Source organism: Trachurus trachurus (assembly GCF_905171665.1).
Source record: "Trachurus trachurus genome assembly, chromosome: 14".
Taxonomy (NCBI): domain Eukaryota; kingdom Metazoa; phylum Chordata; class Actinopteri; order Carangiformes; family Carangidae; genus Trachurus; species Trachurus trachurus.
Window position 1 is genome coordinate 9,944,771 of NC_139903.1, and position 27,951 is coordinate 9,972,721.

Genomic DNA, 27,951 nt, shown 5'->3' on the forward strand with positions numbered 1-27,951 from the left:
CAGTGGAGGACTCACTCCTTTGTGGTGCATTCAGGTGTATGATGGTCATTTGTCTATGTATATTTCAGGCAAGTCCCTGTGGGAGCTGGTGGTGGAGCAGTTTGAAGACCTCCTAGTCAGGATCCTGCTGCTAGCTGCCTGCGTCTCTTTTGTAAGTACGACCCAGCTAATTAAAATGCCAGCGGCTCCCATTGTATTTGTTCGTGATCTTGATTCCCAAATGGACCCTTATGGGAGCTGAGACCCAAATTGGACATTGGCCAGGAAATTGCCACCTAATAAACTGCTCCATTAGCTTTAGGCAGCTTTATTCCCCTGTTAAAGGCTGTTCAACCTACTTTGTGGTCCCTTTTCATGTGGAAACTTGTGCATTACTGGCTTTTCCAGTCAGTGTTGATATGGTTTCAGTGAAGGGAACAGCACTTCATCAGAACTGGAAACAAAACTATCAATCAAAAACCTCCCTCCCTTCGCTGCAGCGCCTCCAACTGTGACCCCGGTTGCCCTCCGAGGGCGGTGAAGGTCGACGAGGGGTGGAGTTGGGGAATCCTGACTGCATAATAACTTTTCCATCTATTACAGCACGTCCCCGGTGTCTCGGGATGGAATTGCTGCTTCTATTTCTGAAAGTAGGAAAATTGCTCTAAAAATGTATATGACACGATATATCTTCTCGAGCCGTTTCCCCGTGTTGGAGAGAGGCTCTGAGTGCCGGCGTGGGCTGGGACTGCAGGACTTTTGCAGCGTGGGTTCACTTTTCCTTATGTAAATGAAGCTTTCCTTACTTTAAAAGGCTTGTTTATAGTGGAGCACGGCCCCCTGTTCCACTGCCGCACAGGCCCTAATGGTTCACAGTGTCATCGCTGCATGGAGAGGTTTCAGCTGAGTGACTAAAGTAAAGTTCCATGTGACCTGATCTGACTTTAAATCAAAAATATTATTCACTCCAGTGCAGTGCTTTTTAAAAAAAATAACCACACAAATCTGATCTCCAGGAAATGAAATTTAAACCTTAACCTGGGAATCATTTGTTGTTTATTATTCTGAATATCAGATTGAGACGGTGAGACTCTCCTGCTTCCTTTTGTCAAAACAACAATAGTTTTACTAGACAAAGTAGGTCAGGGTTTAAGCCACTTTATCGTATGTCACCAACTGTGCAGCAAAAAGCTGGCTAGACTTTTAATTGCCCCTCAATTTATCAAACCATCTATCTTTGTTGCTTAAAAATGTATCCGTTTTCATTTTACCGAAGCAAAAAGCTGATGTGCAGCTCTGTGGCAGGTTTAGCCGTGCAGTGCAGAGCCACACAGAAAACCACCGTGGCCACCTGAAACAATCAGTGCACTTCCTCCCTTTGAGTTTCAGGGAAGAAAGACGGCTGATCTTTTATTTGTTTTTCCACAACGTGAAGTGGAGTTAATTCTGAGGAGTTCCAAGAAAGTGCAGGAACGGACGTCAAAAGTCAAGTGACAGTTGAATCGTATCTCAAACCTCCTTTGTTTACGGCATGTTTTTTTAATAGATGACCTTATGATCAATTTGATATGAATAAAATGTGTTTTTCCATTTTTTTCTACCCCTCTTATCTCTGTGCAATGTTCCAAAACCCTGGATACGCTCGGGTATAATGGGCCATCTGTTGGCATGTGTCTTGGCGTTGAGTTATGCATGTGGGGTGCATTTTTTTAAAGCTATAAAGGGAGTGGGGGTTTTATTTTGATAAAGTTTTGATTTCCACACACAGTGCAGGAGCTGTTGCAGATTACAGAAAGTAAGCAACTAAATTTTCTCATTAATCTCTAAGAGCCAAAAGAAATCCCATTCATCTGAAAGTAGGAGTGAGGTATTCAGCCTGCTCTCTGAATGTGAGCTGATTGTGTGAAGTGTCGGACCTCTCTGAGAGGCCTGACACCGTTGCCCTCCAATCTCAGCTCAGGCAGAAGGGAGATTTACCGTCCCAAATGATGGGGAATGATGAGCTATCGACCGGGCTCAGGCTGCCGTAACTTACACGCTGCTGCTCAATACTCTGTGGAGAATATACTCTTTTATCATTCGATAAGCCCCATCAGATCATTGAAACATAGATCCACTTCATCTCTTCTTTTCTCTTTGCTCCTTCTTCTGAGCAGTCATTTCAAGCTCTCTGTCTCTGCCATTCAGAAAATAATGGAAACATAAAGTCATTTCTGTGTTGCAGTTTTGCAAGCTTTTTTTTCCTGTTGACAATATTGTGAAGATGTATTTTGTTGCTCATTATAATTGCTACCATAGACTAACAACCATCTCCGACTGCTCGGCAGAGTGCATTAGTATTCAGTTTCCATATTACATCTGGCTACAGAGAAGTAGAAAAAGAATAGTAACATAAAAGTGATTCAATAGTATATTATAGATACTGAGCAACTTGATTGTTGATCTTTTAGTTGGTTCAACTTGTGAACCGCGCAACCTACGTTCCTTGGGAGTCTGTAGACATTTTTAGGCATGGCCTTAAAGCAGCTATAATCTGAATAAATAAATAAGTATGTAACATATCCTTGTAAAATATCCTCCAGTCCTTTGGTATTATGCATTTTATTAATAAAAAAATAAAAAAATGAATGTGTACACATAATACCCAATATAAAATAGCCTAGTTTCTCTTACTTTAAATCCATTCTGGCTCACAGTCCTGCAGGCTGTTTGGTCACTTCAGCCACTCTGCTTGTAATATATAATATCAGTGAGTTCTTAACATCACCTCTACAGAATTAGGAGCTGAAAACACAGAAGTAACCAACCTCACAGTGGAGGAGATCACCTGAAAAGACTGAAGCCTTCACATTACAAACAAACAAGTGGTGCTAAAACAGAAAAACAGACACTGTACAAGGTCAGACAGTATTATAAGAGTGCACACACTTTTAATATTTCACCATTCAGACATTGATGTTGTCACACCCGTATGTTGTTGCATCATTAGTTGCATCTTGTCTCACATCTCTCCTTTTTTGAGAAGTTATTTTAAATCTGCAGGGAAAACCAGTGGGAAAGTTATTCAACATGTGGAAGGCGGCCGATATGCTTGTCTCTGTCCTGCGGGCGAAAGAGCATTTGATTCATTAAAACTCATATTATTCTCACTATTTTAGCTGGTGCCTGTTGCATCATTCAAACCACGCATGGCTCAGGCTCCGGTACGCCATCACACTGAAAGACCGAGCACCACAGGAAAAATAAGAACTCACAAAATCCTTACTGTATGTAAATCTTCATTTGTGTGTGATTTTTTCCCCCCCCACCATCCAAGAGCTTTGATGTACTGGTACCAGTCTGGGCTCCAGAACATGGTCCTGCAAAACGTCTTTAACTGCTTCAAAAGAAAAACACTGTTTTCGATTTGCTCAGTTCATTCAGTGGAATCCCGATGATTTTATTTCCCCACAGATCTAATTTCCTGCAAGATTTAATTTTTGAAATTAAACTTTTATTGCTTTTGTCATTACTTATGTATGTGTGTGTGTGTGTGCGTGTGTTTGTGAGAGATGTGACATTTTATTCAGAATGATTTATTAAATACACCCTTCATTTGTTTTCATTTATTTAAAAATCTTTGACCATTTTATGAGTATTAATGAACTTTCAAAATTAAACTAAAGTGAACTAAAATGTATTACACAGTTGACTGATTAGATCGACAAATACAAATTAGACCAGTTATTTTATCACATTTACTTTGAATGCCCTCAGCCACTGTTGCAGGAGAAAAGCAGCAGCTTTTCCTGCTTGACGATGGAAATGTTCACTTTGCTCTGCAGTGTCATGCTGTTTCTGTGATTTCCAGTCTGAGATGCTCACAGCCTCCAACAGGACAGGCCTGGACTCTGTGGTCATTTTGCAGCCTTTGTGTTTTCAGTATAGTTGTGACTAGATCAGTATGTGATTTGAGCCACACTTGATCACCAATCAGAGTTATTTCTGTAGTTGCCAGGGGTTACTGTACTGTATGTAGTAGCTCATATCATCATTATCACAGTATCATCATTTTGCAATGGAAATATCAGCTTAAACACCTGAACACTATGTTTTACAATTAATGGAATTTGTCCATGAAAAGGTTTTTAGCAAATGAAAGGATGAGCAGAAGTAAAGGATGAATAAGTTGAAATACTAAACTAAAAGCAAACGGTAACGGATAAATGAGCAGAACAGTTTGAATAGATAAAAGTTGTATCCAGCTGCTGTCAGGACAAGGTGTGATATGAATGCAAATGCAACCAATTAGTTTTTAACAACACCAGAGTAAAAAAAATGTATTAAAATGAACATGAAACATGAGTCAGTGAAGGGTTCCTTAAATCTATCTGACACAGCTGTGGGGATACATCACACACACACACACACACACACACAAAAGAAAAACAAAACTTGGGAACCTCGGCTGTAGCAGCACACACTTACTGGAACTGAGCAGCCTCTGTCCAAAATACTATTTCAGTCAGATTTTCTGTCTCCAGATTTTCCTGCACCACCAGTCCGACATTTTTTCCTCCCAAAATGTATTTCACAGAAAGCTGTCCTTGAGCTAAGGAGTTGCAGCAGAGTGATACATCTGTCAACTCAGGTTGTGTCTTCTCTTATGTTCATATAGGTGTTGGCTCTGTTTGAGGAGGGAGAGGAGACAACCACGGCCTTTGTGGAGCCCATTGTTATTCTTCTTATCCTCATTGCCAACGCTGTTATTGGGGTCTGGCAGGTGAGATACCCTCTTCATCTCCGTTTCTCTGCATACTGTATGTGTAATGTTTCTTTTCAGCTGGTGTTCTCATGGTTACAAGGGCTAACAATGGCCAAGTAGATGGTGCAAGAAAGATAAATAAATTACCCAGTCTACCGGCTGCTGCAGGATCATCCATGTACTAAATTCAATCTGACACCTTTTATTTACAGCTGCATGTCCAAGCCTGTGCATCATGTCAAAGCATAAACAAATCATGCAAGAGAACATCCTGATTCATTTGTATTGTATTGTATATTTATGAATGGTAAATTTGACTTCCTTCTTTTGCCCACTAGACTTTGTTTTCATGATGCTGTAAAACAGAAAACCCTGATTTACTAACAAATTGATGTGACTTTGACACAGGAGCGCAACGCTGAGAATGCCATCGAGGCCCTGAAAGAGTACGAGCCGGAGATGGGGAAGGTGTACCGCATGAATCGCAAGGCCGTCCAGAGGATCAAAGCCAGAGACATCGTCCCGGGGGACATAGTGGAGGTGGCAGGTAAGCTGTGTGTGCCTGCATCCAGCGAAACTGTCACTCACTGAGACTAATTTATGCTTTGTCAACCTCCGGTGGACTCGCGCTGCTGCTGTCACCCAGCTGCCTGTGTGTGTGTGTGTGTGTTTGCCACTGCCAAGCACAGAAACACACACTCGCTCACAGCCTATGCCACCGATTCATGACTCTGGAAGCAACGTTGGAATATCTCAGACTAGATTACATAAGAGTCTTCTCTCTGGATGTGCAGGTGCCAGGGCCGTTATCCAGTTGTGTCTATTTGTGTGTGTGTGAGGTTCTGTGTAAGTGGCTGTGGTCACCCCTTACATTTAAGGCCCAGTTTAATTTTCCACAGCTTTCCCCCCCTTTCCCCTTTGCTTTCCATGCTGTCAGTCTCGCCACCTGGACACTGCTGGATATTTGTCAGCTCCTCACTCACTCACTTCTCCTCTCCTCCACGTTACATGCACACACACAAATCCCCCTGCTGCATACTCGCCCATGTGTGGGCAGCCTTCGCTAAAAATAGTCTTGTTGTCACTCTGGTTCCAGAACATCTGTGCGTGTGTGCCAGAGTTAACGTGCACACACACGCAGCACCGAGCTGATCACTTCACCGTCGACACGACTGGCTTGAGGAGGGTAATCTTCTGCAATTGCACAACTAGTGATTTGTCTCAGACGGTCGCAGTGTTGTGTGTGTGTGTGTGTGTGTGTTGGAAAGGAGGCAGAGCTCAGGAAGTGTATGAAAGATCACAGCGTTCATTCATAAGCGCAGCACAGAGAGGCAAGGAGAGGGATTATTCACGCTGCGCTGGTTACAGGGAAGCCTTGGCTCAATTTGATTTAAGCACAAGGTTTCAAAAATGAAAATTAAATCATCCATCCAAGTAACGATCACTGAGGGGTTCTCAGCCCGGCTCCCACACACAAGTCAGAGTTGCACATTTTCTGCTCGTAGAAAATTAAATCAAATCTAGTGAATTGTTTCTCTTGTTGTTTACAGCGTCTAATTTGCATTACTTGCATGAGAAAGGCGCACCCCTCCCTCTGTGTGTGTGTGTGTGTGTTTGTGTGTGACAGATAGCACTTGCCTGGAATTTTGGGCTTGTTACAGCCGGCGTCCTGGATCACACATCCGTGCGCACACAGCTAGAAGCAGACAAGTCCACACAGGTATTAGCACAAGTACCAAAAAATGACTCCACTCAACCCCCATCTACCGCCACTATACCATCGCCATCGCTGTCAACACCGGTGGCGTCGCCATGACAACGCCTCCTGCGCCGGGGCGGGGGCTCATCTCCCCGTGTCGCAGAAGTTCACAAGGGGTTGAGGTTTAACGACACCTGTGATGACAGCGAGGAGCGAGGAGACAGATATGACTTCAAATGAAGCAGCTGCTGTTTGAACAAGGGATCTGATATTATTGCCGGCTGTCAGCAGCTGTGAGTGGAGCCATGTTGGTTTGTCCCATTGTGGGGAGTGGCCAAGGACAGAGGATAACAAACCCGGGTCCCAAGGCTAGATCATCCTCTGTTGATCAATGATCAAACAAAATCGGACATTTAAAAAGTGTCATGAGCTCAGTTTACATCTTACTTTATGTTAGAAAACACAAATCATTCTGTTTATTTTGCTGGTTTTCTCCTCCAACTCTATTTATTTCACTTCACCATTCATCAAGTGCTGTATGTACAGTAGAGGATATAAACTCTGCAGAAGATGAGGCACTTATCAACTCCAGTTTAAATACTGAATGCTTTTTACTGTCAAAGTTTACTTTAGGAGGAGGCTTGATAGCGGTATAATGCACTCTGCTGCATTTTTTTGTCAAATATACACAGTCATTTATTCAGCGCTGGGTTCAGTCTGACATAACGTTGTTGCTAAGCACTTTTAAACAGGGGTAAACAGCTGAGGTAGGTACCGCACCACACGCTCCTCTCACTTGAAAATATGTGTGTCAGGGATCTTAAAGCACACCCTCCTGACAGAAATATGCAGGGATACTGTGACAAAGAAAGCAAATTAATATTTTCCTTTCCTACATTGATTTCCCAGGCTTTCCTGTGCTTCAGATTAGCCCGTGGTTGTTCCATGGGAACTTGATGTTAGGGGGTAAAATAAACTGTATGGAGGTCTCGGAAAAGGACACTGTTGACCACAAGTGCCTTTGAGGAGAGAAAAGAACATAAATATATTTACTCAAGTTTCCAGCGCCGCTGCCCGCCTGCCTTCTTGTAGGTACTCTCCGGCGATGCCAGCCACGGTTACGACACAGTTGTGTTTTGCGCCTCCACTGGAACTTTCCTGGGTTTTTTCTTTTAGGTTTTTTTCTTCGATGTGAGTGATGCAGCGGTCGGGTTGTCAGGAACTTCTAGAGGGTTTACACAGGACCTGAAAGCTGCTCCACACCAAGCCGTTCCCAGTAACCAGTCACGGTTATCCTGCATGTGAAGGAAGACCTCTTCGCCAGTACATTATGCAAGACACTCAGATTTTGTTTGGAGTCCAGTTTTAGCAAATGGAAAAGGAGCTCTGGCTGTTTAAACCAGCTGACTTTGATCATGTGTTATATTTCAGTTATGCACGATAATGATGATTTAAAATATTTTCTTTCTAGCTTTTAAACCCAAATCACTATTAATAACAGCCGGACGAATTTCAGATCTTTCTAATATTTATAACGGCGCTTATCTGAGCTCAATGTGGCTGTATTAGGATTTAGATTTCTCCTCTAGCAGATGGAGAGTGTCTGTGGGAGGCCGTGGCAGAGTGAAGGTTTGATAGGGGAGCAGGAGTCTGTGGGTAGGCGTTTGAAAAGCCTCTCTTTTCTGCCCTCAGCCGGTCCTGCTACAGTGAACCTGTAGCCCCCAGCCACCTCCCACACAAACAAACCACACACTTCTCTCCCCCTCCGCCTCTCCCACTGTTGTTCTCTCACAACCCATGGCTGTCAGACAGAGAAAGGTAGAGAAATACAGAAATGGAAGTGCAGGCAATCGAGCTGCACATAGTACGGCCTCTTCGTTTCTCTCTCTCTCTCTAGCTCTTTTCATCTCTGTCCCGTCAGGAGAAAGAAAAATTCCTTTCAGTCTCAGAGCTCCGAATTTCAGAAGGAGATGATGGAGAGAAATGAAGAAAGCATGAAACAAACGCTCAGGAACGTATCGGCACGACGCCAGTTTGCGATAGAAGACATACTGCCTGTTGAGTGTTTTTCAGCTCATGAGCGAGGAGGAACAGGAGAAAATGAAAAAGATGTCCAAGCTTTCTCTCGTTGAAAAACACTAATGGACTCACAGGGAGACCATGTTTTGGTCGTGATTAATGTTGAGAAGCACTGACGGCTGAGGACTGAGGGAGTTGGCATTAATGAGACACTTTATTTCACAATAATGATCAAGTCTTTTTCCTTTTTTCGCTCTTGCTGGAAAGAAACACGTGAAGAATATTACATCTGTCTTTGGCGTTTTGAGTCATTTCCCTCTCCTGAGCTCTGGGATGATTGCCATTGACTACCTCAAATGATCAATTTTTCACAGGCCTGCTCTGCCCTGCTTTTATGAAAATATTTTCATTAAGTGTTCATCGTAGGGCTCAGACAAAGAGGAAGTAATAACACAACCATTTTGTTTTGGGGGCATTAGATACTTTGCTCTGGCTAAGAAGTACGAGTTTAATATGCAGCCCTGATAAACAGATTATAAGAAGACAACATGCAGGCATCTTGTGAATTTAGTGCCGGCTTCGTCTACAGTGTATGTCTGACATGTTTGAGGACATTGTGTGTATCTAGAGAGCAGAGAACAAACAGGAGGCGAAATAATCAATCATTTCAAAACAGCAACGTGGCTCCATTGAGGCTGTATTGAGCCGCTCTTTAGTTGCAACTGAACTCACTGATGTTTCTTTGCTCAGGGATTTAGTGTTTGAACACAGACTCTCGATGGCGTGTCACTAAGTGTTCATCTGCACCTGCACTCGTATGTATAGACTCCTCTGAGGAATTCAACACAGGCCGAAGGTCACACCTATCAGACGGACAGTGTCCTCCTCAATCATCCTGTTTTCTGTATATTGTTTGTATAAGGTGGGCACGTTGGCTCCCATTGGATGATCTTGGTGTCTGTATGCTAACAGCATCCTTCTTGGCAAGGCAGTTTTGGTTGTACAAACATTCATGGTTCTCAGATGATGTGTTGTAATTCTAATCCTCTGACTCCATCCATCTTAATAATATTCAATATCCAATAACCTGATGGTCTCCTCGTCTCTCAGGGCGTCAAAATTTCAGCTCGTCCAATACCTGCACAACTGATGACATTCCCATCAGCCTCATTCTCTGTGATTAGCACTTATCAGAGCAGCTTAGCATGTTAACAGGCTATCCAAAGTCAGTGAACATGTTTAAACCTGCTAAATGGCAGTACTGAAATGTAGAAAGCTGTAAACTCTTAACCTATTTTTTTCCTTCTTTCCATTAGTTGGTGACAAGGTTCCCGCTGACATCAGAGTGACCTCTATAAAGTCCACCACCCTCCGAGTGGACCAGTCCATCCTCACAGGTATTTCTCTTCTCTCCCTCAACAAATCCTGCTTAAAGGCTTTCTCATAACTCGGACCGAGCACACTCTCCCCTTTATTGCACCTTTTTATTGCATGAACTTTCTGTGGTAGTGGTTTCTACCCTTCAGTCTGTGACTGTAACAATGTTGGTCTAATAACTTATCACCTGTCACGCTTGCAGATCTAATCATGTACAACTGTGTCGTTTTCTTTTCTTAAGGGGAGTCCGTTTCCGTCATCAAACACACTGACCCTGTTCCTGATCCCAGAGCTGTCAACCAGGACAAAAAGAACATGCTGTTTTCTGTAAGAACATACCCCTGCAGCTCCCTGAGTCATGTTTACTTTCTGGCTTCATAACAGGAATTGATATAACACTGACTTTTAGCCACGTCATTGAATATCACTGTAGGTTATATCACTTTACTGGTTATTGAGATTGCTAAATGTGAGTATGTGTATGATTCATTGCTCATTTCGGAGGAAACTCTTCCCTTTTTTTGGCAATATGACTGATTCTGTAACTGAGAGATCTGTTTTTCTGCTTCACTTCCCTGCACTCTTTTTTTTTCTCTCTTTTTTTTGTTCTTAGGGCACCAACATTGCTGCAGGCCGGGCCATAGGTGTCGTCGTGGCTACAGGCGTGAGCACAGAAATCGGTAAGATCCGTAATCAGATGGCGGCCACGGAGCAGGAGAAGACCCCGCTGCAGCAGAAGCTGGACGAGTTCGGGCAGCAGCTCTCCAAGGTCATCTCCCTGATCTGCGTCGCCGTGTGGGTCATCAACATCGGCCACTTCGGAGACCCCGTCCACGGCGGCTCCTGGGTCAGAGGGGCCATCTACTACTTCAAGATCGCCGTGGCCCTGGCTGTGGCCGCCATCCCCGAGGGCCTGCCCGCCGTCATCACCACCTGCCTGGCCCTTGGCACGCGTCGCATGGCCAAGAAAAATGCCATTGTTCGCAGCCTGCCCTCCGTGGAAACCCTGGGCTGCACCTCTGTTATCTGCTCAGATAAGACGGGCACGCTGACCACCAACCAGATGTCCGTGTGCAGAGTAAGTGGCGGCCAGGAAACTGAAAACACGCTTATTGTCGACTGTTTGACACGCAGACACACAGCTAAATTGTTCCAGAGGAGAGGCTAATCATTTAATTTCCACATCCTATAATTTGATTGACACTTCTAAAGAAGCTTCTGGGAACTCCCTTTGAAAAAGTTGTGGTGATATTTTTACAAGCGTGTGCAGTTCATTATTGATGCCAAGTCTCCACAGTTCATCCATCTCTGAGACTTCTTCTGTTTTTCCCCTCGTCCGTGCACTTCTATCTTTCTTTTCGTGCAATGGGAGCTTAAAGTAGGATGGAAAATCTTTGTGGTGTTGTAATGTTTACCTCCACTTGGCAGGTATGAGATAGCTGCTGGTGCAGTACTACAGCAGTACTTCTTTTTTTTTTTTTTTCCTGGCATGACCCAGCAGCGCCCTGAACACTACGGTATATCAGCTACAGATCAACACACACACACACATGCACACACAGTGAAGGTTTTCAAAAGGTCACGTCGCTTGAACAAACACAATACAGTCACAATACAGCACAGTCACAATACAGTTATCCACATCCTGAACTGTCCTGCAGATTTCAGGGTATAAATGGTGCATATTTAATGAAATTACACAACAAACAGAAAGATCTTATCCTCAGGTATTCATATGTGTTCTCTAGCTCACGGCCTCACCCTTTCCTTTGTGTCTGTCAGTGTGTGTGTGTGTGTGTGTGTGTGTATGTGTTACCAGTCATCTTTGCTCCAAGCACAGAGTAAATGCCAACGTGGTGTTTGTCTTGGCTCCTGTTAGGAGTTCTGCCACCACACTCACACACACACACACACACACACACACACACACACACACACACACACACACACACACACACACACACACACACACACACACACACACACACACACACACACACACACACACACACACACACATACACACACACGCCTAATTTCAGTTAACACTTCTTGTCTTCTCACCTCTCAGCTCTAATGACCTCAGAGTTACTCAGCTGCACTGGAGTCGTATCCACACAAACCTGCTCTCAAGAGGACAGTGTTGGCTGCTCATTTAGAGATTCCCACTAGAAGATCGAGACGGAGGTAGTTTATAGATTACCCAAAGGTTAATTATTGGAATCTGGTTAGTTGTTGTTGTTAGCTGTTCATTATTCATTAACAGTATTAGAATTTACCACAGTCTTTAGAAAACATCAGCCTAGTGTGTTTGGCATCATTTTTCAAGACTTTACAGGAACTGAATCGGAGCCATGGAAAACCCACTCGATCCAAAACATGAAAAAATAAGTTTTCAACAGGGAAATTATCTGAACAGAACTGAGCAGACCAACACCACAGCTGCGCCAGTTAACAAGCAGCTGTGGTCAAAAAGAGCTTTGTTTACAATATAATATAATAATATACTATAGTAATGTTAGAATAAAGTCATAGAAGCAAATTACAATAATCTTTTTTTGATTATGCAACTCAAAGACTGATTTCTAGAAATAGTTTTAAGTTCTCCCTCATCAGTGATGAGCTGTAGCCAACAGACAATCCTAATGATAATAATTATTATTAAATGTAATTCATCAGCAGTACTTGCAGTATTTTTCTTGTGCTATGATGACGACACACCACATGATCAAGGCTGATACTGGGTTTTCTTGGTTCCATTTGGATCCATGTAGGTATCAGACATATTAACCACACAGACACGAGGTCTGGAGCTTTAATCAAGGTCAGGTCTTGCTGTTGATAGTTCAAAGCCAAAAGAAAAGCAGCATTTGGGCAGCGACATGGAGCCTGAGCCAGAGTGGAGCCGAGGTGGGAACCCACAGTTTAGCACAACAACGTTCATTGTGGCTACGTATGACAATTACAGGGCAAAGACAAATCAAACTTCCTCTTTGCAGTTTTCTTTTTATCATTGTGTTTCCTGGAGATAGTCATTATCGTGGTTGTTGAACCTGCACTTATTCCATCCTGCATCTACTCTGTTTTTATGGTTTTTTGTGTGTCAAGGTTTAATGCCTACACAAATGTTTGCCCAGGCTTATCCATCTGTGCTTATTCTTGGATGGGTTTCCAGCCAGTGGCTGCGATAGGGCCATGTGTCTCCCTTGCTTCGGGGGTATCCCCGTATCGGCAGGATTTCCAGGGATTCCCTTCTGTATCCTGACACTGTACTTCCCTCTTCCTGTCACACATGCAGACGCACACAAACACGCAGACATGAAAAGGGTTACTCACCATTCATCTCGTCACAAACTCGGTGGTGGGGTGTAGAAAAATACAAACTTGCGCCACTACCACTGAGTCACATGGATCACACTGTGCCCTGTTTCCTTGGAGACCACAGCGGATCAGATGGCGAGGGAAACTAACCATGGATGAAAGAACAACCTTATTGTATTCCTCAGGCTCTACTTTGTGTGGCACTCTTGACGCTGACTAGTGATTTGTTATAGCATTGTGGAACAGAGAGGAGTGAGCCTGATGACCTTTGTCAAATTAAGAATTGAGAGGAAGGGTGAGGCAATTTAAAAAAAAATCCTTAAAGAGACAGTACATCAAGATGAAAAATGAGAAATTAGTGAATGAAAACCCAGGGAATAGCGGGGCAGGAAATAGCACTACATTACCCAGTCCCTCTTTGCAGCTGCAGGTTTTTTGATTGAATAGAGCAATCAAAAGCCTAACGAACCACCACCAATCTAGTCAACCTGATGTGTCTAATGTGGCTTTTTCTTTTTTTTCTCCAAAGTTTATTTATGGAGCTTAAATGTAGAACAGTACAAATAGACATCATGCACAAAATGTTAAATGTCCCTGTTTACTCAGCTCCAAGCTCTCAGCTGACATACTGTAAGACAAACACATGCATGGAGCTTAAACCTGCATACACAAACATGTTAACCTGCTAATATCTGCTAATCTTTTGTTCTAATATGTAAAAGCAAAGAAAGAAACAAGAAAACAACTTTGACCTTACAGATATTCATACTCTGTTTGGTTTCTCTGGTGACACCCAAGGTTACCAGTGGTAGAGCAAGTGTGGATGAATACAACAGGAAAGAGTAAGCAGCTATAGAAATGCAACAGAAAGACAACAAATCACATTGTTTCCTCAAACCTGTATTGTTTTTGATCGACTCTTAGAGGTGCACACACAGGTGGGTGAAACTCAGATGCAGCTACAGCTTTGAATCCCCCTCTCACTTCTGCCACTGTTTAAGGAAAACGTCAACACTGTTGATGTCAAAAATTACAATTGCAAAATTGCATGTTCTCACAAAAGCTATAATCTCAGAGTCTATAATCATGATTCAGTATGACAGCTATTTATAACTGCGTTTCATCTTGTCCAAACTAGACTACAGCAGTAGACTAAATGTAGTTAACGCTGTTGCCACAGAGAGATGTTGAGGAATAATTACCCCATTAAGAGGCTGCGTCGTACCTTTTAGGCTCCTATGCTGCGGGGACCCCAGCTGCCCCTCATCTCAGGTCTATCATTAATTTTGTGTTTCTTTTTAAATGGATGGGTGCTGTTAAGTCGGTGACACACACACGCATGCACACACACACACTTTAAAGAAGAATCGAGAGGGAAATCACATTTAACAAAATATCTGCCTCATTAACTCTTCAATCAGCTGGACGTAATGGAGTCTCAAACTGAGCTGAGCTAAGTTACCAGGGTGTTTTCCCACTGTGTTTATATGACTGTTTACTTTTTGCTGAACTGGAGTGTCAGGTCATTAAAAAAAGTGAATATTGACAAAGGAATGGAGATCAAGGGCAGGCTGTCGGCCAGTTGTGAATCAATGCAATTTATTTAGGGGGTGTGTGTTTTGATGCAGAGAGTGTGTCCCAGTCTTATAAACAACCAGCCACAGCACTGCCTCCTTGTTTTTATCGATATATTAGTATTAGCGGTACATAGTGAACTGCCCTTCCTGAGGGACTTTCAGGAAGAAGATTTGCCAACAAAGCAGCCAACAAAGCAAATCCTTTGGACAGCTCTGGGACTCCAGCTCCTTCTCCCACTTCCTCTAACTCTTGCTGTGTTTTTCTGCAGTTGACTGGAGCGAACATGGTAGTGTGAGATTGTGATTGACTGATGAAGTTTTTACATCAAGACAGGAGTGCTGCAACTCCCGTGTTGCCTGCGTGTTTGGAATCAATAGGGATAGAGGTGACGGGCGGCTGCACACGCACAGGTTGTCAGGGGATGGAAAAAGTCTTCTTGCCCAAATTCAGTCATTGTTCAAAGTTTGAACTCCACCCATTCACGGACCATTGTGCCACTTGGCAGAGTACTTCCTGTTTACAGCCGCTGTTTGATTTTCATAATGACTTATAACCTTTTTTCTTTTTATCCAAAGCAGATGAGGAGGAAAGGCAAGAGTAATTGGTCTTTGTTAGCTGCCTCCTTCTTCTCAGTATTTACACAAGATGCAGCCTTCATTGTTTACAAAGTGTGTTTTGACACCATGGAGTAATGTGTGAACTGGAAACTGATAATGCAGTCGCTGTGAATCACTTGGAGATTCAGCCGTTTAAGATTTAGCAACATTTCCCATTGGCTTATTGAGATAACCAAGGTATTTTATTATTACCTGTGTGAGCCACACAACACAAGGACATGCAATTTATCAGAATTTATCACCAATAAAACACACCTTTGTTCATTTTGAATACACCTACTGTAGGGGTTTTTCTGCTACAGCCTTGTGTCATTTGTTGAGACTGGGTACTGCTCATTCAGTTTTAATATTTCATTTTATTCCAGAATAGTTACTTATTGTCACATTAAATACCAAAGTCACACTTTGACAGTTCAAATAACCTGTGAAGTGATGAAGACCCACAAAGTATCACCTATTTGTAGGTTGACACTTAACAGTAGGCTAACTAAATAGTTTATTAGGTGACATAATTAGATCAAGATGAACGAGATTTACATTTGTATTGTAATTCCAGGTTAATGTTTTTATATGTAGAATGAAAATAGTTTGACTTGATGGAAACTCAAGTCAAAGTCTCACTCACGATCAATTCTGTAATGACTGTGACTCTCATGTTGGTTAAGCTACTTCTCAGTCCACAGCAGAGTCAGTTTGTCTTTACTTTTCTCCTTCACCACTGCAACTAAAAAGTTTTTTTTTTTTTTTTTTTTTTTACAGGGTTAGGGTAGAAAGACTGACACAGATTTCTTTATTTGATCCATCCTTACTGTTTAACAGTGGTGGGCAGCCACAGCAACACAAGGACCAACCACAGCTCTCACTAATTACCTAACTACCGCCTCTGTTTGTGTTTTGTCTTTTTTTCCTCTCCAGATGTTCGTCGCAGACAAGGTGGAAGATTCAAACTGCTCCCTTCATGAGTTCTCTATAACTGGTTCTACTTATGCCCCAGAGGGTCAAATGTAAGTGTCACCATTTAAACATGTGTTTCTTCTATTAGGGAACATCTGTCCACTTTAAATGCCTCATTAGATTAAAGGGGTGTTCCCCTGGTTGACATCAAGTAAAAAACACAAATAGATGTTGTCAAGGAACCTGTGATCGGGTCTGTGGTCCAGGATGTATTACATCACTGCTAATGATTTCCTACAATGTGTTTATCTGTGCTTTTATGAGTTGCTATGCATATTTCAGTGATAACTAGGGATGTGGTCGGTTAAACCTAAGTTTTTGTTGTCACTTTTAGCCTCAGCTGGATTGTATTCCTAATGTATTAATGAATTACATACTTTTTCGGTTATAGTTAAGTGCAGAGTGAATTTGGGGAACACAGTTGCTCTGATTTTTGCCATGTCAGAAAGATTCCTCTATTTCAGTAAATCAGGATTTGTGGAGGAATATACTGTAGGTAGGTGGCTGGTCATCATGTAGGAGAAGGGTTTGTGCGGTTCATTGCGTATGCATGTTGTTTATTTGGCTGTTTGGTGAGTACAGCACTCTGACTCTGCGTGAACCTGTCGATTTCATAACAGCAGAGTGTGGGTTATTGTGTGGGAGCTTCACTAGCAACCGTTTGCAGTCTCTACTGGGAAGGGATCCATGGTTGTCATGCAATCAACGGTGCTTGTCAGGAACACGCACACACACAAGCGCGTGCGCACACACACACACACACACACGCACAAGTACACTGTCAACCACCCTACAACCGCTGTTTCACCAGTCAACGCTGGGAAGCTAAACAACTGAACATCTTCCCTGCTCATAAATATGGATGAGGTTACTGTGTCTGAGGTGTAGCGAACTGTGAAGCGCTTTTCCCTCGTGTGCAGCTGTGGTGAGTGACGAGTGTGTTTGTGTTTGTGTTTGTGTGTGTGTCTGTTTCCCTTCTAGACTGAAAGGAGAGAAGCCCGTCCAGTGTGGAGACTATGATGGACTTTTGGAGTTGGCCACTGTGTGCTCCATGTGCAATGACTCTTCACTGGACTACAATGAGGTCATTAACACACACACGCATGCACACATACATATGCACAGAGGTGTAATTTCTATGTTTTTATGCCAAATGAACCTGTAACACTTGGAGTAAATGCAAAGACTTCATGAAAGAGAGCACTGAAATGCACACACACACTCACACACATGCCAGAAAAAGCTTTCTCATGTTCAGCTGAGCTAATTTTACTCTATGGTTTTCTCTGGTTTGGATTTCTTTCTCACCTCTTTGTTATCACCATGTTATCATGGTAACCGCGCTGAGCAGAGAGGCCAGGGAAACGGCTCCTCTCAGCTTCCACGTACAGTATCCTCCCTAGACTAACTGTTTGTGTCCTCGTAAATGGTTTGTTTCTGTGTACATTTCTGAATAAAATCGGTGTGAGATGAATGTGATAGAGAGCTCTGCAGAGGTGTGAGGTGTTTTAGTGCTGTCTATGGTTGCTCACACAAACAAATGATGTGTGGTTCGCTATTACAGCCTCATATCACCCTCTCCACTTCTTCTTACCTGCCGAGGGCACACGTTTAAAACCACTTCGCGTGTGTGACTCAAAGTTTGTGGAGGCAGAGATGAATGACCCGCAGATTTGCTCACAACATGCTTCCTTTGCAGTTGTTTTTAATGACTTCATTAAAAAGTGCTCATAATAATGTATCACACGGCTCTCATTTCTTCTTTCAATTTCCTCCCTGTGTTCTGTTCTCATAGGCCAAAGGGGTTTATGAGAAGGTGGGTGAAGCCACAGAGACGGCCCTTACCACCTTGGTGGAGAAGATGAACGTCTTCAAGACTGACGTAAATGGACTCAGCAAGGTGGAGCGTGCTGGAGCCTGCAACTCGGTAAGCTACATGTGGTAATGTGTGTGTGTGTGGAGGAGATTGCTCCTCAGCTTTGCTTGAGGCAAGAGAGTCCAGGCTAAATAAGATGCACCTGACTTTCAAACTTAATTGTCACTGGTGAAGTTGCATTATGGGTGACGTATGCATTGAACAATAGATACATTGAGGAAGAAGTTGTGAAATAAAAAAGGTGATATGTCTATATTTGGTGTCCACAATGTTAAATCTGTGTCGTACTGTATGTGGAGTATTACATGTTTGGATGTCTGTGTAATATTAATGCTCATTCATTCATTCAGCTGGAGTGAGAACATTGTTTCCTTCTGTAAGTGGTGGATGTGCTGCAGGCTCTGCACTCTCAGCAGGAATGTGCCACTGAGACTGCAATTACTGCCCTCATTATACCATACTGTACTCTTCCCTGGTTACACGCTGCACAGGGGGCGACATCATGACCTAGCGTGGCCCCTCTTGTACTTAGTTGTGTGAGATGATATTTGCATTTAAGCATTTCGTTGTGGCTCTTATCCGGAGTGACTTACAGTCAGTCAGCAGGTCAGGGTTCAGTGTGCGGCTCAAGGACTATTTAATGAAGCACATGGCTGTTGATAGACGACGGACAGATGTGTTTGACTTCAGGGTGTGAGCACGTGATTGTTTTGTTTAAGATGTCAGCCGTAACAATATTTCAAAATTAATTTACAGCCACAGTAAAGACAGCAGGCCTGCCTGCTGCAGTAGTTTGACTTGTGGCTGCAGCTTGAAACCTCTGCTCTGACTTTCAGGAAGAACAAAGTTCAGCAACAGAAACTTTCTCTGGAGATTAAATTATGATAAAGTCTCAATGAATGCTTTCTCAAGTTTATTTTAATCCTCTGAATATAATAATAATATAATAATACGTTTTATTTATAGAGCATCTATCAAATGAAAAGTGCTTCATAGAGAAAATAATGATAACAGTTAAAACAAGAAAATAAAATCACAGGGAATATGATTAAACACTAAAACATTAAAATGACAATAAAACTGGCAGGGCTGTATAGAAACAAACAGGTAAATGACAGTGGGAAACAGGGAAAATCAGCAACTCAGGTAAAAGGATTGCTAAATGAAAGATATGTGTTTTAAGTAGAGACTTAATGGAAGACACTGACTCCGACCACCTTATTGCCCAGTGCATAAATTCATAGATAGATAAATAATTAGATGAACAGATACATTCACAAATGCAGGACTCTGCAGATGAGGCACTGTTAAATTTCTAAATCTCTTCGGGGTGCACAGAATTTTCCAAGCATGCCAAGACAAACTCCCACTGCTTCCTCTGCTTGATAGAGAAGACAAGTTTGTCACGTTGACAGATTTCAGTACATCTATCAGATGTTCAGAGTCCCCCTGACAGGGTGTGTGTGTGTGTGTGTACATCACACACTGAGCATCATCATTGTGTACGAGGACACAGCATAGACTCTGAACTAGAGGGACACCTACTGGTAGAACAAGACCTGACAATACATACAGACCATATGGAAGGGAAAGGGTTGATTATAGGCTCTGTTCCTATATGAAACCTGTTATGATCTGGCTTATTCATGAGCTTTTTTGTTACTGTCTGCCATGTACATGTACTTCCAGTTGTTACTGGTAATTGTCCCCGAGCAGGTCCACACAAACTTTAAGTGCTGTTGGACACAGACATCTGGAAGCAGCCAGACATCCAGACAAGGTGGTTAAGTGCTGATTTAAAGTGTCACCCTTCAGCTGTCACTAGCTCGGCCGAACCTCTCAGTCACCCACGGCTGCTGGCCTGACAGCTGCCTACGAACGCAGCCACTTAGCTCAAGCTCTGACGCTTTCTCTCTCCACCTCCTACTCTCTTCTGCTTTTTTCTCCTCTTCCTCCTCCTCCTCCTCTGTCATTTCTCGCTGTTTTCTTCCTCCCTCTCATCCAACAGGTGATCAGACAGTTGATGAAGAAGGAGTTCACCCTGGAGTTCTCTCGCGATCGCAAGTCCATGTCTGTCTACTGCACCCCCGTCAAACCGGGCTCCCAGAGCAAGATGTTCATCAAGGCACGAACCCAAAGACACGATCACAAACAAACACACAGAAAAATATACTTTTTATCACTTCCATTTGAACTCCATTTTCACCATTGTTTGTGTCAATTACAATCCGTCCCTTCAGGGCGCTCCAGAGAGCGTGATCGAGCGGTGTCAGTACCTCCGTGTGGGAACAGGGAAGGTGACGCTGACCCCGGCCTTGCGTGACCAGCTGCTGTCTAAGATCAGGGACTGGGGGACAGGCAGGGACACCCTGCGCTGCCTGGCTCTGGCCACTCATGACACCCCACCACGCAAAGAGGACATGGACCTGGAGAACGCCAGCAAGTTTGCAGAGTATGAGGTAGAGGACCTTAGTTACACATCTTATTCGGCTCAGGACACTCACATTTTCAGGGTTTAAACAAAATCCTGGCTAACCTGGCAATGTAAAACTGAGGTGTTATAAACCACCCAGAGCCTTGTATATTACTTAGTAAGGCAAAGGCAAACATCTCCTATAGGTAGGTAGGTAGGTAGGTAGGTAGGTAGGTAGATAGATAGATAGATAGATAGATAGATAGATAGATAGATAGATAGATAGATAGATAGATAGATAGATAGATAGATAGACAAGGTACAACGAAATTGAGGGTGCTCCCACAGGGCCACTGTGCAACACAAGATAAAAGAAGACAATGTAAAATGTAAAAACAGTGCAAGATAATAAAAAAACAAAACAAGATTTTTAAATAGAGACATAAGAAACAGAGTATGTACAACATACTAACATAATTATCAAAAGCTGTACCATCATGTACCATTGTTAACTTTGCAGTTGACAACTCTCTTTTGTTTGAATCACAGTAGCCATTAAACCTCTTTCCACTTAAAAAAACAAATCTTTTACACTTCTGTCCTGTCTGCTGGAACAGCTCCTTCCTTGTTTTCAACACCCGTCTCTCCATCTTTCTTCTCCATTTAGCTGAGTCTCACCTTCGTCGGCTGTGTGGGCATGCTCGACCCGCCCAGGAAGGAGGTGATCGGTTCGATTAAACTGTGCAACGAGGCCGGCATCCGCGTCATCATGATCACCGGAGACAACAAGGGCACGGCCGTGGCCATCTGCAGACGGATCGGCATCTTCGGGGAGGAGGAGGACGTGATGGGCAAAGCCTACACGGGCCGCGAGTTTGACGATCTTCCACAGGAGGCGCAGAGAGAAGCCGTCAAACGGGCCAGGTGCTTCGCCCGCGTGGAGCCGGCTCACAAGTCTAAAATCGTGGGATACCTGCAGTCGTTTGATGAGATTACTGCCATGGTGAGGAGAGGGGATGATGCAACTTGCTCAACTCAGAGCTCTAATGACTCTTACTGGCGCTGGCACCCACACACACTCTGCTTCAGCTTACGTAAACTTTTCTCTGCTTCCTACAAAACTGTGTGCTGTCTCTCTGGATTCCCTTATGTCTCTAGCAAGGGTAAAAAAAATGCATTTTCTCCTTCCCTCTGCTGTGCTGTGCGTTACGTGAATGATTTGTCGAGGATGCATGAGAAGAGGCCAGTGAGGCCTGACATGTTTCTGGTCTCTCTGACGCTGCTCCCTCAGACACTGCTATCTAAAGCTGTCATCTGCTGCCCGCTCTGCTGCTTCCTATCTGACATGCGTCTCAGAAGAGCGGTTGATCTGAAGGGGAGGAGGGAGGAAGAGAGGGAGGGAGACAACAATATCACCATTTGCCTGTCAGACAGACTTCACCATTCATTCTAGTATAAAGCGGCTTTAGGCCAAGCTACCGCAGATAAACATCTCTCTCTTGCTCAGCTTTAGCTTAATCCCGTCTGGATCTGAGACGATAGTGAGACTTTACATAATGAGACAGCAGTTTGTCTCCAATCACTGTTAGTTTGTTAAAGTCATCGCTGTTTAAAGCATACTAATCTTCTAAAAAAAAAAAGTCATGCAGGCTGAATATTTAAAGAGTGAATGACTCACATTTGAGGAGTAATGACACCACATGACACTGGTTTATTAACAGCTTAGAAATTATTTCAGCTTTTGTTCTTAGCCAACTTTCTTATCCTTAGAAACCTTCCCCTGTTCTTTGAAAGTTACTCTTGTCTACAAAATGCCTCACTGTTTAGTTAATGTTACAGCCTCATATAATATTTCTGAAACAAATAACAAGTCTTGATTTTTGCAAATGAATGTAGCTTATGTTTTTTAGGTTTGATTTTAATTCTTTTTGACTAAGTAATCTGTCCTTGTCCCAGACAGGAGACGGTGTGAACGACGCCCCGGCCTTGAAGAAAGCAGAGATCGGCATCGCTATGGGCTCTGGAACCGCAGTGGCCAAGTCGGCATCTGAGATGGTGCTGTCTGATGATAACTTCTCCACCATCGTGGCTGCTGTGGAGGAGGGCAGAGCCATCTACAACAACATGAAGCAGTTCATCAGATACCTCATCTCCTCCAACGTGGGAGAGGTCGTCTGGTGAGAGAACAGGAAAGCACACAGAGATAAAGCCACCATGCTGACTATCTCCACCCTCATTCAGCTGACATTTTTTCTATGTCTCCGTCCTTCAGCATCTTCCTGACGGCCATCTTGGGTCTCCCAGAGGCTTTGATTCCTGTGCAGCTGCTGTGGGTTAATCTGGTGACTGACGGGCTGCCGGCCACTGCCCTGGGCTTTAACCCCCCAGACCTGGACATCATGGACAAACCTCCCCGCAACCCCAAGGAGCCTCTCATCTCTGGCTGGCTCTTTTTCAGATACCTGGCCATTGGAGGTAAAATAAGCTCTTTCAGCAGCTTGAATGTAGAAAACTCATGAAAACTTAATGTCACTGCAGCTCTTCCATAGACATGGCTGTTGTCTAGAAATCATAAAACTTGCAAGAAGGCAAATTTACATTTACATTACAGGTGTTGGCTTTAGATAGTTAAGGTGATTCATGATTCAGAGGGAAATGGCAGCTATTGTAGTGAAACTACAAGAACCTACTGTAGGTAGCAAAGTGAAATTTCAGGCCCAATGTATGCCCAGGCTTTGGGCCCATGTTTGGCCAATGTACAGTGAGTCCATATCTGGATTGATGCCAGCTGTTATTCTCCAGTGGTGGCTGATGGCCAGGAAGATTTTCTGTTTGTATGCCAGAATTGGTCCAGATGTGGAAGCAGCATCTGTCATGCTGCATGTGGGCCAGACTTGGGCCAATCCACATACAGTACTGTACAGTACATCTTGAGCTAGAGGAGATGCAACATTTTGCCAAGATGTGTTTGCTTGAATAAGTTTGCTAGCTGGGAAGTTTGCTTTTCATCTTTCCACTGTGGCATACATGACAGTCCTGTTTCACAAGTTAATAGAACGGATATCTAATCATGCATAACAATGTTTCTTAAACTCTAAGTCTCAAGTTCAAACCCTGCATGTGACTATTACAACAACATTGTTTGGAAACCAAACAGTAAACTGCAGGAACAAGTTTAGCTCCTGAGGCAACAGACTGACAAGTAAATGTCAGCAAATGTCAACAATATTTGACTCCATTTTTTCTCTGGTATCTGTTTTTCCTGTAGGATACGTGGGTCTGGGAACAGTGGGTGCTGCCACATGGTGGTACCTGTTTGATGAAGAAGGCCCACAAGTGACTTTCTATCAGCTGGTAAGTTACAAAGCATTGTTCAGAGTGCTGAGTCCGCCTCGTTGTGTTTGCTGCAGCACGTCCCCGTCCTCAGAGGAGAGGGTTTTATTTACTGGGGTGTTTTGATATGCAGCACCCTGCATGTCTCCTTTACATTCCCTGCTGTTGGACACAGTGATGTTTGGTGATCCCAGCAGTGTACAGGAATAGAAAGGAAAGTGAGACCCATGTGGTTTGAATGCACACTGGGTAGGAACAAGGCCAAGGTGCTGCAGCTGTTGCCCCATCACATCTCAGCTCCATCAAACCAGGTCACAGGGTTCCTGGTGACACACACATACACACTAACTCCTGTCTATCTCTCTCTCTCTACAGAGACATTTCATGCAGTGCACTGAGGAGAACCCCATGTTCCAGAACATAGACTGTGAGGTGTTTGAGTCCCGCTACCCCACAACCATGGCCCTGTCTGTGCTGGTCACCATCGAAATGTTCAACGCACTCAACAGGTCAGTCATCTTCTGTTATGATGCGGAGGTAAACACACCTCAAATGTCACAGCTGTCAGATTTTTATGAAAAAGAAGAGACACTGTCATCCAACAAAATACTGCCATGCCTCCGAGAAATATTTACAGAGGCGTCTGATGGATAACGGCATACTTTCCATGTCAGAAAAACACATCCATCACAAACATCAGTTCTATTCACAGCGAAAGGACTTAATGTTGCTGTTTATAACGGCAATATGGTGAATGTGGCAAAAGACTCAGACGCAGCCACAGATTTTAAGAAATGGAATAATGCTCTTTTTAAAAGGAGACAGAAAATAAAAGGGAACAGTAGTATGAAGGAAAAACTGTGCTGTGTGTTTTTGCCAGGATTGCTCATGGAGCAAGTCTGTCAGTAGCTCCCTATAGAAACAAATGCTAATGTCTCATTTTGGAAAGAATCTGAGAAAGGGAAGGTTAAAATAAAAGGCTGTCTGACCAATGAGAGTGCAAGTTGTCCAGAACCAAGAGGGGACGTGTTTACACAGTTGCTAGCAGGAGGGGGAATTGTTGTTATGGCGTATTTAGTTGCAAAGAGGCTCTTATAATGTCAGCTCTTTGTGTGTTTGACTGTGATGTAGACTAGCGGTAATTATCTTAGTCTGTGAGCTTCCCTGAAACGTCTAGTTTGATCTCTGCAACATGATGGAATGACGTCCATGGAAGTCCCTGATGTCAAGTTGAGCAGCTAAAATGTCAACATGTTTTGATATATTAAAACTTCTCCCTGACAGTTTGTCTGAGAACCAGTCCCTGGTCAGGATGCCTCCATGGGTCAACATCTGGCTGCTGGGAGCCATCATCCTCTCGCTGTCCCTCCACTTCTTAATCCTCTATATCGAGCCTCTGCCGGTGAGTGCACAGGACACTGAGCTTCATTTACATAATACTGATAATACTCATGATACAAATTCGTGACAGCTTTTTTTAAAAAGCAGATTCTTCTTTGCATGTTGATATGACTGTTGTTTCTAAAGACAAGAAATATCAAGGAAAAGTGTGGTGGCCTTGAAGGTTCAACTCACTACAAAAACACAACCAGACACAGAATATACTGCAAACAACAGAATATGAGTTATGGTGGATTAAACAGCAAAATATGACCATATACTGTAGAATAGATAGATAACAATATTGTTCACCATTTAAACGAAGACATTTTCTCTTCCTTTTTCCAGTATAACTTAATAATTGTAGTGAGGTTTCATACGACACATGCAGAATATGAAGTGGCTGAACATTTTGTCATTACTCAAGTCTCCAAAACTGTTCAAGCAAATGTTGTTTTTTTGTCCATCTGTGTTTAGAGGATCCTCAGGGTGCTCAGTTTTGTTGATATAACATTGTTTTTGGCAACTCATATAAAAAGGGAATAGTTTACTGCACAGTCTGACCAGATCTCTTCTGATCATGTATCGTGCATATAAATGAATATGAATACCGTTGAGAACCATTCAGGAGAAGAAAAAACGTCCAAGTCAGTTTGGATCAGTGGAAACACATGAAGTTGTAAAAGTCTCATGTCACGGAGCATTTCCTCACCTTCACGGTCCAGAGAGTGGACATTTGGATTCAGAGTTTCCAGGGGTCTTAAACACGGACTCCCAGTATCCCCTCTGAGGTCTCACAGAGCTACTGTACAGTATCTGATATCACAGCTTAAATGTGAAAGGCTGCAAGGGATCAAAATGCTCAAAAGAGGAATAGGACAGTAGTTCACATTATCTCTAACAATGGCGAAACATAATACATATAATCTAAGGTTTGGGACATTTGATTTTACGTTTTCTATTCCCTTCCTTTGCTCCCTGTTTCCAAACTGAATAGTTATATTAGATCTCTAATCGAACTACGCACTGTTTGGCCTTGAATCAGCAGTGTTTATGCTGTTCATTTTTAAACTTCTTTTCTCTTCTTCCTTTTGTGGTGGTTGTTGTTGACCACTGCCGTTGCCATGACAACATTGCGTGTAATCAGGATGTCACAACAACGCAATAATGAACTTATTCCCTCAGGCACAGTCTGCAAAAAATGCGAACATATGGAAAGTATTGCATAAAGGGCTGAGAGTGTCTGTGAGAGCCCTCATGTCCTCGATGCTTTGACAGAAGAACAGTTTTAATCCCTCATGGAGTTACAGGGAAGGTGCCATTGGGAATGGGCCTATATATGGATATATACTGTAGCACGCTCGTCACTTTTTTAGTGTCCCCAGGAAATGTGTTGTTCTGTAACTCATTCCTGTTGAGCTCTGGGCAACTGAAGCATTTCTATATTTGGTTGTGTTTTCTGTGTTTGCAGTGTGTTTCTGTGTTTAGTTAGTATTTGCAACAGGGTTCAATATTTGGTTCTGTTTTCTATATTTGGTTGTTTTTCAGTAGTTGCTTGTGTTTGCTGACTTTACATCATTTTTGTCTAAGTGCTGTGCATGTGTTTATTTGGGCTTCTTTTTGCTAGTGTGTGTCATTTCATTGCAGTACGATGACATCCCAGAGCCACTATAGAAAAGGCCCCAGTGCACGCTATCTTCCCTGTGTAACCTCTGATTTCACCTCTGTCCTGCAGTTGATCTTCCAGGTGACCCCCCTGCGCTGGTCCCAGTGGATTGTGGTCCTGAAGATCTCCATCCCAGTCATCCTCCTGGACGAGGCACTGAAATATATCTCCAGGAACCATCTAGAAGGTACGTTCCTCTTTCTTTGACTTTTCCAGTGAATAACGAACATGCTCTGAAATACTTAAAGTTGGCGTAGCTTATTAAAATCAATAAATGTGATGAACCATGATGTTGAGAAGTCAGATTTTACTAATGAGCCCGCTCTGCTCTTTTTCTCTCTCTTCTGCCTTTTCATTCAATTCAGCCTAAATACTTTTTATCTCACCTTCTGTAAAAAAGGTACTCGATTTCCAACCTCTTCATGTCTTCTCTCTCCAGTAGAAACTCGTAGACTAACCATGCTAGTTTCTACTGTGCTGAGGTTTAATAATGTGTTTTTTCTTGTTTGTTTCCTCTGGCAGGTGATGAGGAGAAGAAATATCGGAGGAGATGGCAGCTGGACTAAGACCTCTCCCTCAATACGCTCACACAGTTTAGACACACGCCTACCCTCTTCCCTTTATGAGTTAGGAGCCTTTTCTCTCCCCTGTCCTCATCCCCCACTCCTGCATGTCCAACAAACCACCACTAGCACCACTAGCAATGAGCAGGGCTTGCATGAGTATGGGTGCGCAAGAAAGAGAGCATGTGTGTTCCTGCAAGTATGGCTTTGTATGAGTGTGTGAGTGGATGAATACCATTGTGAGTGTGCGCGTGTGTGTGTGTGTGTGTGAACAGGCAGATGCTTTATCTGCTCTTTATAGTTGCGAGAGCGAAAAACAACTGCAGAAAAAAAGGATAAAACTGCCCGGGGCTCTGCTTTTTAAAGATTTCTGCTCATTGTTTTTTTTTTGTTTTTTTTTGACTGCGCAGTAAAAACATAGTGGTGCGGTAC

The 27,951-nt window shown here is 43.1% G+C and overlaps 1 protein-coding gene across 1 annotated transcript; it reads left to right on the top strand.

Annotated features, from left to right (window-relative positions):
* Positions 1–72: 72 nt before the first annotated feature.
* Positions 73–27,912, top strand: atp2a3 (ATPase sarcoplasmic/endoplasmic reticulum Ca2+ transporting 3). Its single transcript, XM_083987223.1, is given in 19 exon segments — positions 73–151; positions 4,637–4,741; positions 5,132–5,270; positions 9,758–9,838; positions 10,060–10,145; positions 10,432–10,896; positions 16,250–16,338; positions 17,270–17,372; positions 18,084–18,215; positions 20,173–20,304; positions 20,306–20,623; positions 21,245–21,580; positions 22,534–22,754; positions 22,850–23,052; positions 23,846–23,931; positions 24,286–24,419; positions 25,195–25,312; positions 27,026–27,143; positions 27,479–27,912. Coding segments are annotated over 17 exon segments (2,754 nt in total). The 5' UTR covers positions 73–151; positions 4,637–4,741; positions 5,132–5,182; the 3' UTR covers positions 27,523–27,912.
* Positions 27,913–27,951: the final 39 nt, after the last annotated feature.